Raw genomic sequence first — 16,410 nt, 5'->3', positions numbered from 1 at the left:
CTATACCTCAGATTGAAGAAATCTCATTCCAGGTCGATATTCATAAAAAAGCCACCATCCAAGACCACGATCATGAAGCTGGGAATCGGTCTTCCTCTAGCAAGTCTGCTGTCCAACAGCGTCTCAGCCCGATCCACCTCTAACTACTCAATCGCCCAATGGCTTTACACCAGCGACATTGACGATGAGGCTCTCACTCTCTTGGAGCGTCCTGAGATTCAAGGAATCCAAAGCCTTTACACTTGGAAATCCCTTGAACCTCAGCGAGACCAATACGACTTCTCTGCCATCGCCAACGACCTCAACCGCACCCAATCCCGAGGCAAGCATCTTTGGGTCCAAATTCAAGACCGCACCTTCAGCAACGCCAATAATCCAGTCCCAAACTATCTACACAGACCACTCTACAACAATGGCAGCGTACCTCAGTGCGACGGAGATGACTGCGATAATAACTTCGTTCCGGGTGGCTGGGCAACCGCACAATGGAATCCTCACGTGCGCGAGTGATTTCAGCGCCTGCTTCAGGCTCTGGCTGATACCTTCGATGACAAGGTCTACGGCTTCAATCTCCCCGAAACTGCAATCGACGTCCAATCCCACAATGCATCTGGCTACACATGCCAGAAATACTTTGAGGGTACCCTCGACAATGCCCGCTACGCGGCCAGTGTTTTCAATCGTTCCTACGTCGTGCAGTATGTGAATTTCTGGCCTTGTGGCTGGGCAAATGAGCACAACTACCTGTCGGATTCGTTCGCCTTCTTTGCAGCGAATGGTGTCGGTGTTGGTGGGCCTGATGATATCCCCTATAAACAGACGATGGAGAATAATGCCTATCCCTATATGTCTCAGTATCGAGATCAGGTGCCAATTAACGTGGTTGCGGTGCAGGAGCCGGATCTGGCGGCGATTAATCCGAAATCCAACAAGCCATTCACCAAGGATGAGTTCCTGGACTTCGCGGAGAAGCAATTGGGTTCGAAGATCCTGTTTTGGGCTTTGTCGGCACCTTGGCTGCATTCTTGATTCATGGAAGAAGCATATTGAGCATACTTTTATTATACGGGAAATGCGATTTAAAACATAGATTGGGTGCAGTGTGCAGATCCGGTTGTTTCTCCGAATTCCCATATTGAATGGATAGCTTCGGCACCACCGGCCACCACACCTTTCCCACTAGGCCAGGCACCGAAAGCCCCGACTCACTTCTATTTGTAGTATTTTCCACTCAATTGCTCTTGAACTTGATCCAGTAGATAAAGGCCTGTTATGTTTCCGACGACCCCTCGGGAAACATTGGATGACATCATTACTCCTGGCGGCTCTCAAAGTGTCCGACCGCGGTCTTAGTCTTGGCCTCGACGATCGCCACTATCTTTTTCATGACGAAAGTATCATCTTCAACACAGTCAGGGTGCTCACATACTTGATGATCGGATTTTGTGCTCCATGGCGACCCGATAGAACAATGATTCCGGCGCATTCCGATCATGAACAGCTCAGTACAGATGAGCACTCACCTGGACAAAATCAGTTTGGCAACGCAGATTCTATCCTTCGCTATTGTCTCGCCTTTTGTAGCGCTGCGCGCTTTCTCTGCGTTCTATTTGCGTCACCCGGTCGGTATTGAAGATGGTATGTGCTGTTCTATGTTATCGATATATCTACTAACTCCAAAAGTAACTTGTTATATCGCACGGGTTTGACTACCTTTACATCTCAATATACGTGTCACTGACAAACGCAGTTCCTCTTTGTGGGCCATTGTATTTGCACTCTATTCTGTACAGTCGCCTTCCCTGTTTCAAGAACAATTGCTTATAGCTCATAATCCAGACACATACTCCGGTAGCACGGATTCCTCTATTTCGGAAAAAACCAAAGTGCCTCCAGCCGGACCCTGTCGAGACTCAAACTGATATTCGGCACTAGATCTTCTACATAGCGACTATTTTCTACGTTTTAATGGTCCTATGCGTCAAAATATCCTTGATTTACATCTTCATTCGGCTCTGGAGCCCATATCGCGGAAAGGTCATTTCAGTCTACGTTTTCTTGATCTCCATCATACTATACTACATGATCGTTCTGTTCGTCAAGATCTTCACCTGCAATCCCATTCGCCTGTACTGGGAGATCGGTCGGCACGACGGTACATGCTTAAACCGATCCGCCATTATTATCACGCATTCCGTCGTCAGCGTCGTGACCGATCTGGCTATTTTGATTTTTCCTATATTTCTGACTTGGAATATGCATATATCTTTTTCTAAGAAGTTGCATGTCATCTCTATCCTTGGAGCGGGTAGTATCGCTGTCGTTTTCAGTATATATCGTCTGGCGCTGGCTATTATGGAGTTGGGCACTGCTGTTGAAGTCAATGGATTCATGAAGGTTCTGCTCTGCGAGTAAGTGTCTTCTCCTTTTTTTTTTGGTTCTGCGTCTGTGCCTCTGAGATTTTTGTTTCGTTGCTGACTGACAGTAGTAACGCGGAAGGTGGATTGGGATTGATATGCACGTGTATTCCGGCCATCAATAAGCTTTTTACTGAGATTAGTCGGAAACGAAAGGTGAAGAGAGAGGAAAAGCACCGGGGCAATGAGCTTTCGAGGCCCGGTCCTCGGTCGAGTGATGCGGCGAGTGCAAGTTCATTGATGAATACTTTACCATCAACACCTAGTCGATTATCTTAAATCTAATGGTGAGATTTTGACTATCAGATCAGACTAGTAAAGACGTCTTGCTCAATCTGGGTCTGTTACTCGAGTGACACAAGATACTAGATAGTGGCAGACTTCGAATGATGTTATGCTCAGCCTAGGAAAAACTAACATCATTGGTGTCGAGGTGGCCCATCTGTTTCCATCATCCTCTGACCGGCCGTGAGCCTCACCGACTGGGAGGCGCGAAAGAGGAGACGACGATTGATGGCACGGGGAAGGTGGAACGCTGCAGAGCCATTGACTTTGATGTGTCGATTGCAGTAAGTCAACATCTTCATATGACCTCATCCATTGGTGGATCTTCCTGTCCCGTAGTGATCGAAGGGTCCGCCGAGGCATATCTATGGAGCCGGACTTGGTCTAATGGCGCAGCTGAGGACTACGATTGACAGCTATCACTGCCTCATCTCTTTATCTCCACTGGCTTGGCTCGATAGTAGCTTCAGAAAATAGGCGGCTCTTAATTGTCAACCCGAATACCTATTGAACCCAATTAACAACTTGTAGCATTCACACGCTGTGTTACTCAACTTGAATTCCTCAGCCCTTTACAAGTTTCTATGACCAGGTAAACTCGCCTAGGGCATCTTACGTATTGCCTGTGGGTATTCTGCAGGTCAACAGTGACGGTGTGACATCAATTGGAGCTATCACACATTATAAGCAATATTCCCCGCATGTTGCTTGGGCAAATTCTGCAGGTGGACATAACTTGTGTCACCATCAATGACATTCGTATGTAATTTGAGAATTCCAGCTGAAATACCCCACTGTAAGTGCATGAGGTTCAGCTCGCCACCAGGCGGGGTACCCTACTCATTATGTCTCATAAAGGTATAAAAAAGGAGATTTGTCTTTCTTGTGTACTCTTTCCATATCAAGGTACTCCCTCCATCGACTCAAGTCTTCATCTCAAATTCCTCTTGACCAAATCATCCTTTCAGGACAACTTCCTTCCCGCTTCACGATGCGCGTTTACCAAGGCAAATTGAACACCAACACCAGCTACGCCACGAAAGATGAGACTATCACTCTCGTGACTAATGGTGGCTTCCGACAAGGGTCAACCGCTGTGATCACCGGTCAATGGACTGTCTCCTATACCGGTGTATCAAAGAAGAATTACTCTCGGGCTGGTACCATCACCAAACTGGAAGATGATCAAATTGAGATCTTCGTGGACGAAGATCAGTATTATTGGTTAGTCCTGTTTCTTCTCCCTCTTTGAATGCTTGTCATGCATCATCATATTCTTTCGACAGGCTGACTCATTTTTTTTTTTACTTAGGTTCGAGGGAAAAGTGTCGGATGATCAAATCGTATTGAATATGAAGAAAGATGGCGACGACAATTATGGTGAAGCCGAACTATCTCTTGTTTTTTCAGAGACCTAGATAGTTATGATATGGATGATCTCGGAGATATGTGTGGCAAAATTCCGTTCTCTACGTGTTCGGTTGAACGCCGTCTGTTGCATGTTTCAAGATGATTTCATAGCTCCGCCTTGGGGTGGCTTGACCCTGGTTGTATCAGGTTTTTCTGCACCATTACGCGAATGTGAAGTTTTTGAAGCTCTCCGATGCTCTACCTTATACCTACAAGGAGTACCTTGACATTATTCACGAAAGCTGAGACAGGAGAAGTGTAACCTAACAATGTAGAATCCAAACTAGGCACGCTCTATGATCACTATTGACTTAGGCGGGCTATGCCGAGTGACTACAGTAAACTTCCGGCCTCTTTCTACATATTCCGTCCATAATCAGAGTCTGAATGTAGGCAGCGACTATCCCTTTCCAGTGTCTCGATCCTCGGGATTGAGACTCTTCCGTTGTTTCAAGGAAAGCATCGACTTTCTTAGGTCGATGCCTATGGGGTGTGCTTAGGTCATAGGTTATCCAAAGTGATCTGGAGCTGACACCGCTTCCGGGAGTGGTCGGCTCTCGATGGTCCATCGGTCAGTGGCCCCTTGACTAGTAAAGATCTAGTTAGCGGCGACCGATCAAACAGTCCTCCAGACCCCCAATATTCTTGGAGTCGGTACGCTGGCTCTTGAATCGGTTCAAGGTTAGAGCGTCAACGCTTTGTCTATAAGTTATTGTCGTCTCTAAGAATCGATTCACACTTCCATAATCAATTGGCCCCAATTGAATGTTTAATGCTGCGGGTCTTGAGGCTCAAATTTTGGATTCTGCCCCTGAACAATTTGGGGGCCACCGGATGGCGGCTCCATATTGAGACTAAAACCTCGCTAATAGCGACCGGTTCCCGGAAAAAAAAAACTCGGCCGTGAACTCGGACTTGGACCCTGGAAAGTTCGAATGTAAATAAGTCTGAGTATTTATAGGTCGCGAGCTACCCCAGTTTACTCTCTCGTCCGGAAGCTGTTTTTTCTTTCCGTCCAAAGCCACACCCCCAATTCTCACCTTTCGTCTCTCATTTCTTACTTGAGGGAATAAAGTGACTTTTGAACCGTTCTTGTCGCCCTTTTCGATATTCAATATACCCAACAAAATGGCCTCCGCCACCACGATCGTTCGCTTCTTCGCGTTAACCGCTGCTCTGGGCCAAGCGACTGCTTCTTTCAGTCTCAACATTTCCGGTCCTAGTTGGGACTACACGACCAAGGACTTGAAAGACACGACATCCCAGGCTTGCAAGGATGCCTTCAGCGCCAATATCAACTGCGATGAAACCCTCCTCAAGATTGTGGCGTCTATGGATCCCGACTTCGACCCGCAATCTTCGGACCTGCAGGCTATGTGCACCACAACATGCAGTGACTCATTGTCCCAGTACATCGAGAACGTCAAATCTGCATGCGATCAGGATGGCGATCTAGCCGGAGTTGGCTACGGCAATAAGAATCTTTATCAGGCTTCTGTAGCCACCGTGGGCGAAGTGTTCCAGTACAAATACGGCGAAGCTTGTGCCCAGAACGGGTGAGTTCGGTTTAATTGTGTTCTGGTTGTCAGGTACAGAGGCTTATATCTTCGCAGATCTGATTACTGCTTCTTGACTTATCCCGCCAGCGAGGATTGGGCCAGAACCGACTTCCCATGCAGTGACGAATGTGCTGTTAAGTTTTACCAAAACGCACACGAACAACCTGGCTCGGCATATTTCTTTGATTACTTTGATTTGACTACCCAATCATCATATTGGGATGACACCTTTGCTGGTGGTTGGAAAACTGTCGTTAAATGCGGCGATGGTGGAAGCGACACGAGCTCCGTTAGCTCGAGCGCAAGCTCGACAAAGACCGATGTCGTTGACATTTCGTCTTCCACTAGCTCGGTGAGCACCAAGGTGGCTGATTCTACGACCTCAGCACCAACTACTGCGATGACCTCTACCGCATCGGCTCAGTCTGCCTCTGAGCCTACTTCGACCACAGCCACCAGTGGCGCTTCGAGGCTCAGGGTCCCCTTTTTTTTTTCTCTAGACTTCTGGCCGTGAATGTTTAACTCACATGTTTACTCGCCTAATATGACGATGAAAGCTTAAATCGTCATCTTCATTATCTTCAGTAATTCGACTGAATAATTCTCTCGTCACTACTCAAAAAGTCTAAGCGCCGACCGGCAGAAACGGGTAGCAAGATATATTTTTTGATGGTGGCTGTATGCAAGAACATTCTTCCTAAATTTGGAAGTGAACGCGCGAGACTGATTAATTTCGGTACCCATACTCTGGCTGGCTTATATAGTACTACAAGGATCAATTTAGTTCCTGATCATTGATAGCATGATAGTGTCACTCGCCTACTTAAGAGACAGAGATGTAGCTACAGACCCAGAACGGAACAATATAGTTTGACATGATTCAGATATACTTCTTACTCATAGCACATGGTTCGAGTCGATAAAGAAATAATAATAAAAAAGATGAAAAGAAAATGACATGATCAAGAAATAAAAAAAAAAGAAAGAAAGGGATTTAGCATACTCGCCAGAAACGCCCCCAGCCAGGGTACAACCCCCCCCATTGATAGTCTCATTCAGTTAAAGGGATTCTCAATATCCGCAGTGGGCTCGGACTCTGGCAGGCGGCTGATCACAGTCTTCATCGGCGCAACCACAGGCTCCGAGACAGGAAGGCGGCAAATGAAAGGAGCCTTCATAACCGTATCACAAGCATCCGTCTTGTCGGTCCGCAGCCAGTGGCCATCCATACGAATAGCCTCAAGCATTTCCCAGTGAAGCTTGGCATGTTCATTTGCGGCGTGAACTTGTTCCTTGGCAGCCTCCACGCTGAGCTTGGCATCGTCCAGTTTGCGATGGAGGCTCTCGATCTCGATCTGAGCGCTCTCTTCTTTCTTCGTCAGCTCGCGCAGGAGCGCCTCAAGTGTCGCCTTCTCTCCTTCCGAAGCTGCGAGATCTGCCTCGAGCCGTTGGAGCTGGTCGCGGATGGTCTTCACGACTGCATCAAGCTCTGCGCGCAAGGTTTCCAGGTGAGCGTTCTCGCCCTCGAGCTTGGCCTGTCTTGCCAAAGCGTCTTTCAGATCGTCTTGGGCCTTGGTTTTGGCCGCTCTCTCGGAGTGAAGCTCCTTCTGCAGGTCAGTGACTTGCGCAAGGACCTTGTCATCATGGATCTTGTCAAGTCGTTTCCACTCCGCAAAGCCTTGCACCAAAGCCTTGCGCGAGGCCTCATCTCCCGTGTGCTGATCGATGAGCTCTTGGATCTTGATCTCGAGACTCTTCACGCTGGTTCTCAGCCTCTCATTCTCCTTGGTCAGAGTACAGATGGTTGTTCCCTTGGCTGAGATATCCTCCGTGAGGGCCTTGATATGATCATGGTCTCGCTTGCATTGTCCCTCAAGAAACTTGTTGCGGCTATTGAGCTTGGCATTGTTGCCCTTCAGTGTGTGATTTTCGTCGGTGGAAGCATGTAGCTTCGTCTGAAGTTCCGTGATGCGGAGGTTTAGAATCTCAATGTCTCGGTTGGCACGACCAAGGGAGCGCTCTCGACGAGCAGTTTCCTGTGAATCTTCGTTAGCATGGGCGATGGTGTCGTTGGATGCTCGGACACTCCTCACCTCTTGTTCCTGCAAGGCCACCCAACCGAGTCGCTCGACAAAGGCATCAGTCCAGGCAACCAAGCCCTTGAGTTCGCGAGGGAATGGTAGGGCACCGAGGTACTCGGGGAATTCAGCTGGTCGAGCATGCTTCACGCAGTCGAAGTTGCGAGCCACGGTCACAGACTCTTTCGTCTTAAACACATCGTACTTGGCAGTCAAGACAGTTTGGCTGGTGACAAGGTCCTTGGTGCCGTTGCTTGCCTTCAAAACCGAAACACCATTCCCGTTGGTACCGTTGGTCGCCTGGACGGTCTTGGTTGGTGCCGGAATACTGGCAGTTTCATTGGAGCTGCTGGGAGAGTCAGCACGACCCTTTCGCTTCCTGGGTAAAGGAGAAGAGGCTGACATTGTAGTGTCTTTGGAAGGGGCCATTGTGATGCTTCTGTCTAGTGGAATGATTTGGAAGGGGCTTTTGTGGTTGTTGTTGCTTTCTATACGGCTTTGGTGGGAACTAAGCCCTCTATTTAAGCCCAAGGATGTCCTTGATGACAATTTTCTCCCCGGCAACAATTACTCTCGTCGCACAACCGCTGAATTCACCTGGTAGGCTGTTCTACCTGCTATCTACACTTGTTGCATGGGCGTTCGCACATCTGAGTGGTTCGGGACGGGCCGCCCCACTATGTGTCGGCTTCTGTGAACTGGAAACTGCCCTGAGACTTCGTCAACTCCGTTCCTGCAGAGGTGGGGAGCTGAAGAAGGCACTAGCGTCGGCTGCAAACACTCCTCGCCTCGAATTTCCGAACTCAATATTCAGGTGATCTCGTGAAACGCGTATGGCCCCTTGTAAATGACTTAAATCATTAGGAGATTTGTCAGATTCCTCGATGTCTGTAGAGAACTGGTCTCGGCCTTGCCGACAATGGTCGGTTACTGTGGCGCTTCACAGCCCTTCACACCAGTGTGTTTTGAGTAAGATGATATCTGGACGTTTTCTCGCGTATGCAGTGAGCCAGAGCTCGGTCTCGCCGCCATGGCTTTTGTGACAGTCACAAGGGCGAAGTGATTCGTCTTCATCTCTCTAGGTATCTTGACCCGAAGCAAGAGTATCAGCTGTAGCGAATGTGCTGTCGTAAGCCACAACTTGCGATTCGTTCGTTTTCCTAGCTTTATGCGACTCGCTACGCATGTCGATTCGTACTCTCGGGCTGTCCGAAGCTCGACCGCTTTCCCCGCATTTCCGATGCCTTCATGCAGCTTGTTTGCATGGAGTCTCGTGGGCATGGCCTAGTGACCGGAGAAAATGTAGTGATGAACGTGCTATACCAATACTCATCGCCCAAGACTCGGGCTCCGACCGTCTTTTTTTTTTCCCGAAAGCGTACGTAGGCTAAGCTTTGTCCGCTCTGCACTATGAAGTCGTCTCCACTCGATGGATGATGCTTCCGAACACCAATGGGCTTTCCTCGCCTTCAGTGAGCCAGGGATTACCGATGTATAGATCTCTGTTGTGATCTGAGCGCTCCCATCTTTTAGTAAGCTTGAGAGAAGACGAAAGTCTTGCACCCTTGAGCATGAAGAATGGAGAATGCCTTCCTTTTGTGATGAAAAATGGGAGGAGATCTTCAGGTGAATGCGACATCGGACGATCAGCTGACTTTGAGGGGAGATAATAAGGAGGCGAGGAAGAGAGAGAGGGTGCAAAGGCAGATATTTTGAATTGTCAGAGGCCGTCTTTCACGTATTTCCTTTCGACACGATCTTGTTGTATTTCGATCTTTGGCACGTGATGTTGGATTTGTTCACTGAAGCCCAGATATGCTTTTCAAGATGGAATTTCTCATATCGAGATGATGGCATTGGCAGTGGACTAGGTTCTAAGGATGGATTTTGATGTTTCTGTGATGCTTCAACTGACTTGGCTTTTTTTGGAGTATAGGCTATTGTTCAGGTCTATGTACTTTCTGAGCTCCTCTAATTCTTCAGCTGCTTACTCGCTGATACACACCAGTTGTTCCATTCTGTGAAGAAGGATGGCTGGACATGGCACTTGGTGCTGCGTAGCTGCTCTTTTCTAGTTGAGGCGTATACGTCCACCACGTCTGAGATGGCAGCCTTGTCGTCGGCAACCAGGACTTTGACAACGAGCAGCGAGGCCTGGCTAGAGGCAATGGCGTGGGGTGGCGGTCCGCTGTGACAGGCTTCTTTATGGATCGCGCGAAGAAGCTCCCAGACAGGCTCGGCTTCGCCGTTGATCTTGGGCACAGCACTGCCCTTGCACAGCTTGGTGTACTCGCGGAGCACGCTGTTCGCCTTGCTGGCGATCTGCTTGACGGATGAGCGGCGAGCAAGGCGAAGAAGGGGCAGGAGTAGATCCAGGGCAAGAAGGCTGGAGTGGCACTTCTTCACGTAGATCTCAATCAGGTCGAGCACGCGGTTCTTGAAGTTGATCATGTTCTCGCGAGCGTCCTTCTTGTCTTTGATTTGATCGGCGGCTTGTTTGCGGGCTCGGAACACGTTGGCTAAAGACTCGTCCACCTGTTCCATCTCGTCGTCGTTCATGTCAGCGTCCGATTCGGATTCAGCAGCGTCATCGTCTGCGCGGTGAGTGCCCAGGGCGGCGGCCAGTTTGGCTTCAAAAGCGGCGACTTCGGCGGCATCTTCCTCGTTGTCTTCTTCTTCTTCTTCATCACCATCGGAGTCGGACTCCGACTCGGAATCGGAACCTTCGTCTGCCTCGACAACCTCGACGTCGCTGTCCATTTCGTCAACGTCAAGCATATCCTCGTCTTTGTCATTTTCATGGTCATGCTCCTCATCATCTTCCTCGACATCTTCATCGTCATCCTGGTCGAACATTTCTTGCTGGCCAGCCAAGCTCTCCTTGGCTTCCAAGATCTAGAACTATGTTAGAAAGGAACGCTGCCGTCAGTCAAATCACAGATACATACCGAGATCAATGATTCTAATCCGTTCTCGGTGACCTGGTCGGCGAAGGCACCGAACACCTGCTCGCTCATTCGGCGGAATAATGCCGACTGCTTCGAAGCAAAGGACAACAAGATCTCAACTAACGCATCGGAGGCATCAGAAGTATCCTCCTTCTTGGAGCTCTCGTCACCCAAAAATTTGGTGTAACAGAATTCCAGCTCATCCAGCATAGACACGGCATCGGCGTCACCGCTGTACACTTGCAGCACGGTCATGGAATACAGAAGCTTGAAGGCAGAAAGACTGGAAGCCTCGCCTTTCTTCTCCTTGCTGGAAAGCTTCTTCAAGGCCTTGAATGCGGTCTTCACCGAGGCCTGCAGCTTATCATCGATGCTGATGATGAACTTGCCGTACTCTCCGGACTTGGCTCCATCACGGATCTGGCGCACAACGGCGTAGGGGATAGTTGAGGCATACTTCTGAGACGCAAGAAGACTGTTCAGGGACGAGTTGATTCGGTTCCGCAGAAGTTCTTGTGTCGCTTGGGTGAAGGCTGGCTCCGGAACCAGCTCGCGGGCACCATCACCCTTGAAGTAGGCGAAACGCACGAAAGTGGACAGAATTTGCTCGAGAACGGATTGACAGTCTTCCTCGGAATCCTTGTCCCCAGAGGTGGCCTTCGAGCGCACAATTGATAGAAGAAGATGAGCAACGAAGTTACGGTTAGATGAAGCGAACTTCTCGTCGGTCGTGCCAGGTCGGCTAAGGAACTGCTCGAGCATGGGGACGATCTCTTGTAGGGCTTCGCGATTGGCCTCGGACACAATCTTTTCAACAGTTTTTGTTTTAGTAGCCTGGTCGAAGTTGAGCGTGCCGCTGGTCTGGATCAAGCCACGGACGGCGGAGGCAGCGAAGCTGGGCTCCCTAGACACGCGGGCAGGAATTGCCTTGGAGGCCTTGACGGCCATGCGGTGAAGATAGCGGTCTTCAACAGCGAGTTGATTCATGAGACAGCGGACCAGGTTCTTGGTGAAAACCTGAGAAGCTTGTTCGGGAGTGCCTTCATTGAGAATTTTGTTGAAGAGAAGGAAACCCCAGTACTTGCGCTCATCAGACGAGGCAGAAGCGAAGAGTCCATTGTCCACGACCTCAAGCCAGAAATCAGCAAAACTCAAGCGAGCATGCTTGTCCTTGGACTTGGAGCTTCCATCGCTGGTACGCGACAGAACAGCATCCCAGGCAAAGTGGAGCTTAGAATTCCACACTCCTGATGACTTGGCCTTGCCTTCCTCCTGCTCGGAAGAAGACTCTTTCATAATCTTGGACAGACTTCCGCGCTCCTTAGGATCCAGCGGATCATCATGCTTCCAGGTTTTGCTTGGGAAGTTGGCCTTGGGGAACATGTCCTTGGCGGCCAGCCAGATAGCAACGCCCTCTGGGGTCGCGGCCAAACTGTACTCGCACAGACGGGCCAGGGCAGCCTCCACGAACTTGGCATCCATTTCGCGCGCAGACAGATCATAAACACAGCGGTAGATAATCCAGCCGCACTCCTCGCGGAGCCAGGGCTTTTTCTGGGCGAGTTCAAAGACCACTTCGATGACCTTGGTCCAGTGTTCAAACGGTAGAGAAGGGTTGAAGAGGACGTTGGACTTGATAATCGCTTCAGCACCGAAGAGACGGCCGAAATGGTGGTCGCGTTGTTCCTTTTCGCGTACTCAGTTAGCAAGACTTCACAGCTTCCTTGGATATTGTCGCGGCATACCTGGCCCGACTCCCCGGCAGTGGCGTTAGTCTGCCTCTCCCATAGACTGAGCACTCTCTCAATTGTGATTTCCGAGTCCTCGCGCTTGACCGAGAATATCTGCGTGAGGACCTCCGTCAAAGCGATCGAGAACCCAATGCGCGCAGCCTTGCGGGGACTGCAAAGTCCACGGAAGAGTCGCACCAAGACCTTCTTGATTTGTTCATCTGAGGGTTCCTTGTCGGGTGTGAATTGTGACACCAAGCCCTGTGCAGCCTTCAGGCGGATCTCATCCTTTTCGTTGGCGAGGTCCTCATAGATTTCGACAAGTTTTGTGTCGACATTGTAGTGCTCGCGGCGCCGTTTGAAGCCCATTTTGTAGGTGTATCTGATAGCCAATGGGCCTGCAATTTGGCGATCAAGAGAGGTGGCTTCAGAATTGAAGCTGGTCGAGCGGATGCTCCTGACTGTTAGACATTGCTCGCGAGGGTGCAGAAAATTCGGGAGACGGTTGCCCTTTTAGGTTTAGCGTGGTCTGATAAGCAGATAAGGATCTTGGTGACATGGTTGGATCGTCTCCCTTCATTGCGGGGAGGTATTGAGAGCTTTGGAAATTTGTTCGTTTATCTGTTCCTGAGATAGATATTAAGTTTTTCTTGGTGAGTTCCCTCTTGACATGCTATTTGCGGCGCCTTTGGAGAATTTGGGAGGTGAATTAAGCCTGTTGGAATAGAGATATATCCTCCCCGTGCTGGACCTGACTTGTAAGGAGCATGGAGCCAACCTCACAATCTATACAATATATTTTCTTGAACATTCTAAATTATAATCAAACCTCGCTTGTTGGACGGTCTCTTCAAGTATCTCTCTGGCATCTTTTCATTCAGTCCCAAAGCTACTGGGAAACATCTCGACCAAGTCGGACTGATAACTACGACCGCCATCGAGACCCACTTACCATGTCTCCTTTCCTTAAGGCCAACATCAGGCCTCGGGAACTACGGGTAATATCCAAATTCACACGCCCAGCATCATCTTCATGTAGCCCCTAAATCTCAAATATGCCAGCGCAAGCAGCGCTTCAAGAAAATCAACTCGTCAGATCGTCATACTCGTCAATTGCGCCATCCGACCAAGTTGTCTGGTCAACTCACCCCATCTTCAAAACCACGAAACTCATAACCAAGTACCGGACGGAAAGAACAAATGTTTCAACTATCGACACTTTCAAAATCCTGTAACTTAGCCAAAGCAAATACCTAAGGTGATGAGTAGTTCGCTATTCAGCCGAAATCTGACGAGTCCCCTGAATGAGGCATTCAGGGGAAGCCCGGAGTCCAACAGCCCACCGAGACGTCGTCATTCAAAATTGAGGATCCGGAAACCGACATCACTAGAACCGTCCGATTAGTTGCCTCATTCGCCTCATCCACCTATACGACGGTGCTGCTTCCCGATTCCCCATGGGTTGTCCGGAAACCCACCGAGCTATCGAATTGAGCGGTGCCACGACCCCATTCCAAGCCGGGCGACACTTGAAAAATATTCCTTCAATCTGACACATTGCAGGGAGATTAAGATTCGGGCTTGCGGGAAGGCATAATTGCGGAGCACCGGATTAGTGTTGCAAATGTATAGTATAGGGCGATGCATCTGTCCGGACGCAGCGAGCTCGGTCGATATATGTTGAGAATAATGTCCGTCCGGCATGGCAACCCAGGCAACAGGGCGGGAAAGGACAATATATCAAGTTTTTCAGGGGGTCGAGACTGTCAGAACCATCGTTCCTGCGTCGGTTATCACTTGATCCCGCAGCGTCATGGTAGTTGACACGTAGATTACCACGGAGCAGAGGTGTACGTGGGTTTGCACCATGCGTTTACCATGCGTTTATGAAATTGACAGCTACCGCGGCGGCTGCATAATGGACTGTGGATGTAGAAGGTGGGCGCGAAGATCGGTGCTCATTTGTTTTTCTTGTGCGAGCTAGTTGGACCAAGTGCTACATGTCTACTGAAGGTGGTTGATTGATCGCGCACTATGATCCATCGCGGAGGGCCTAATTGAAAGCTAATGGGTAGAACTGAGCACCACGATTGGGGCTGTACGTTGTGGAGTCACAATTTGCCTTGTGCTGCATATGGTGTAGGCTACTCACTAGATGCGTGATAGCATCAATCCTGAGGAGGGGCTCAAGTTGCTAGTCTCGGCTGCTGACAGGCACGCAATTGAGTGGACATGGTCTTTGGGGATTTGTGGCAGCCGGGCTGGGTCAATAGCGTCGCAGATCGGGGGTGCCGGGCTTTGTCAGCTCGTGTTTGACAAATTTAAAGACGAGGCTGCCTGTGAGTAATCTGAGTATGGGTATTTCCAGTATTGTCGATGTATTCAGATACAGCCTCAATTTGTTCGACGCAAATCAAGATCGGGCGCGCAATTTGTTGTGAGCTGACATCACTGAATGCGGGACAGAGTCACGGGATTCCGTCTTCTGTTCGCGTTTCCGAGAGTTTGGGTTTGTTTATCGGAACGCGCCCGTAACAACTGACATCACCACGAGAGGGGACACATGGATGGCCTAGACACGGGGGTGTGATGGGACCCCGCAGATGCGACAGGACAATATCGGCTGGCGGAGACTTACGACTGGTCCGTTGCACATGGAATTGTGACGCAGCTGACGGATCACATCATCCTGTTTCCTCCTCAGGACCCCACTAGAGCAGTTAGTGGCGCACTGGAGGAGCAGAGATCGGACAAGGCCGACCAGTCACCCCAGTCGAGGATGGCGAACAAACCACGGTCAGCGCATGAAGATGCAGCCGCCTACCCGTGTGATTGGCATCTCTTTCCTGCGCGGCAGCTGTAGACGAGGCTATCTAAGCCCGAGCGTGATAAACAAAGACGTTCGATCCACGACGCGTCCGTGTCCATTGTAAACAATAGAGCCTGAGACCCCAGACTCTAGCTTCAACGTCATGAACCGTCATAGTGTCATTTTGTCCGGCTAGAACTAATTGGAGATCAATCGATCAAGACCGGCGGAGAATGCCCGCGCAGTGACGTAGCGACACGGACCAACATGGGGTCAACGTTGCGCGGTTTGTCCGACATGGACATGGAGCTTTTCACCGCTATTCAATTGACACGGGCTCTATGACAGAGCATGTTGGATCGGGGCAGCTGCAGGCTGATGCGCCATCCGGGCCCACCAGCTGTCTAGACCGACAAGGTAGAAATCAACCGGCGTTTCAGTAGAATCTCAGTGCCTAGAATAGTAAGTCATGGGGTGCAGCAGTTGGAGACAATTTGGCGCCCACTGTAACTGGATGGATTGTCGCCGACTCCATCCACTAGGAGTTTCAGGTCCATCAAAGAGCCGCGTTGATAACATGGTGGCAAATTCTAGGCAGTTTGTGTCCGTTCCCTGCCTATTTAGCGCTTCTTGAAGGACTTGATCAAGACCAGCACTCTCATTAGAATGGACGGACATCTGATCTCGGCGATGAGCGCCGACCAGTGTCGGCCTCCGATAGGCTCTGGAGGTTCGGACCTGTTCGGACCCGTAGCTCCATGGACGCGACACGCCCAATCCTGAAATCTCTAATCCAAGTGGTCTTGACAGTGACGTTGTACCTGCAGCAAATAGAAGCTCGGCCCTAGTGACCCCTGAACGGTTCCATTGGGATATGAAATATTTGTGAACCGGTATCCTAGGATGCCCCATTGCAGAGGATCGTTGAACGGGCGACGGTTGAGAGGAGACCAACGATCGATTCCAATCGAAGTCCCTGGGTAGAGCCTTAATAGCTAAAAAACCAACTCTCGGTACCAAGGGGCCAAGGGATGCGCGACATTGAACGTTCCCCTCGCCGGACCCTTGATCTACACTTTGGCCGCCGGGAATGTGTGCACCTGCAAGGGCGTCTTCAAAAAGAAGTATGAGATTCCATCACCATTCCTTACCGGATACTCACATCTCTTGGGAT

The 16,410-nt window shown here is 49.9% G+C and overlaps 6 protein-coding genes across 6 annotated transcripts; 4 read left to right on the top strand and 2 right to left on the bottom strand.

The window, feature by feature from the left end:
* Nucleotides 1–72: 72 nt before the first annotated feature.
* N7477_005409 (uncharacterized protein) lies at nt 73–1,029 on the top strand (the record flags this gene model as incomplete). The annotated part of the gene is made up of 2 exons (XM_056967072.1): nt 73–498; nt 556–1,029. The coding sequence occupies 2 exons, from the start codon at nt 73–75 to the stop codon at nt 1,027–1,029; spliced, it is 900 nt and encodes a 299-aa protein (XP_056821826.1).
* A 464-nt stretch (nt 1,030–1,493) lies between these two features.
* On the top strand, nt 1,494–2,696 carry N7477_005408 (uncharacterized protein; the record flags this gene model as incomplete). Its single annotated transcript, XM_056967071.1, has 3 exons — nt 1,494–1,638; nt 1,949–2,411; nt 2,486–2,696. 3 exons carry the CDS (start codon nt 1,494–1,496, stop codon nt 2,694–2,696), a joined length of 819 nt encoding a protein of 272 aa, XP_056821825.1.
* Nucleotides 2,697–3,693: 997 nt separating this feature from the next.
* Nucleotides 3,694–4,120, top strand: N7477_005407 (uncharacterized protein; the record flags this gene model as incomplete). Its single annotated transcript, XM_056967070.1, has 2 exons — nt 3,694–3,926; nt 4,015–4,120. The coding sequence occupies 2 exons, from the start codon at nt 3,694–3,696 to the stop codon at nt 4,118–4,120; spliced, it is 339 nt and encodes a 112-aa protein (XP_056821824.1).
* A 1,120-nt stretch (nt 4,121–5,240) lies between these two features.
* Nucleotides 5,241–6,185, top strand: N7477_005406 (uncharacterized protein; the record flags this gene model as incomplete). Its single annotated transcript, XM_056967069.1, has 2 exons — nt 5,241–5,668; nt 5,726–6,185. The coding sequence occupies 2 exons, from the start codon at nt 5,241–5,243 to the stop codon at nt 6,183–6,185; spliced, it is 888 nt and encodes a 295-aa protein (XP_056821823.1).
* Nucleotides 6,186–6,726: 541 nt separating this feature from the next.
* N7477_005405 (uncharacterized protein) lies at nt 6,727–8,178 on the bottom strand (the record flags this gene model as incomplete). Its single annotated transcript, XM_056967068.1, has 1 exon — nt 6,727–8,178. The coding sequence occupies one exon, from the start codon at nt 8,176–8,178 to the stop codon at nt 6,727–6,729; it is 1,452 nt and encodes a 483-aa protein (XP_056821822.1).
* Nucleotides 8,179–9,720: 1,542 nt separating this feature from the next.
* N7477_005404 (DNA-directed DNA polymerase POL5) lies at nt 9,721–12,796 on the bottom strand (the record flags this gene model as incomplete). The annotated part of the gene is made up of 3 exons (XM_056967067.1): nt 9,721–10,644; nt 10,698–12,383; nt 12,443–12,796. The coding sequence occupies 3 exons, from the start codon at nt 12,794–12,796 to the stop codon at nt 9,721–9,723; spliced, it is 2,964 nt and encodes a 987-aa protein (XP_056821821.1).
* Between the last annotated feature and the right edge of the window lie 3,614 nt (nt 12,797–16,410).

The sequence above is a fragment of the Penicillium maclennaniae genome (genome assembly GCF_028827695.1).
Source record: "Penicillium maclennaniae strain IBT 15551 chromosome Unknown utg000005l:1.0-2652337.0:1.0-2654196.0, whole genome shotgun sequence".
NCBI classification, from domain to species: domain Eukaryota; kingdom Fungi; phylum Ascomycota; class Eurotiomycetes; order Eurotiales; family Aspergillaceae; genus Penicillium; species Penicillium maclennaniae.
This window is presented reverse-complemented; position numbering and strand designations above follow the sequence as displayed.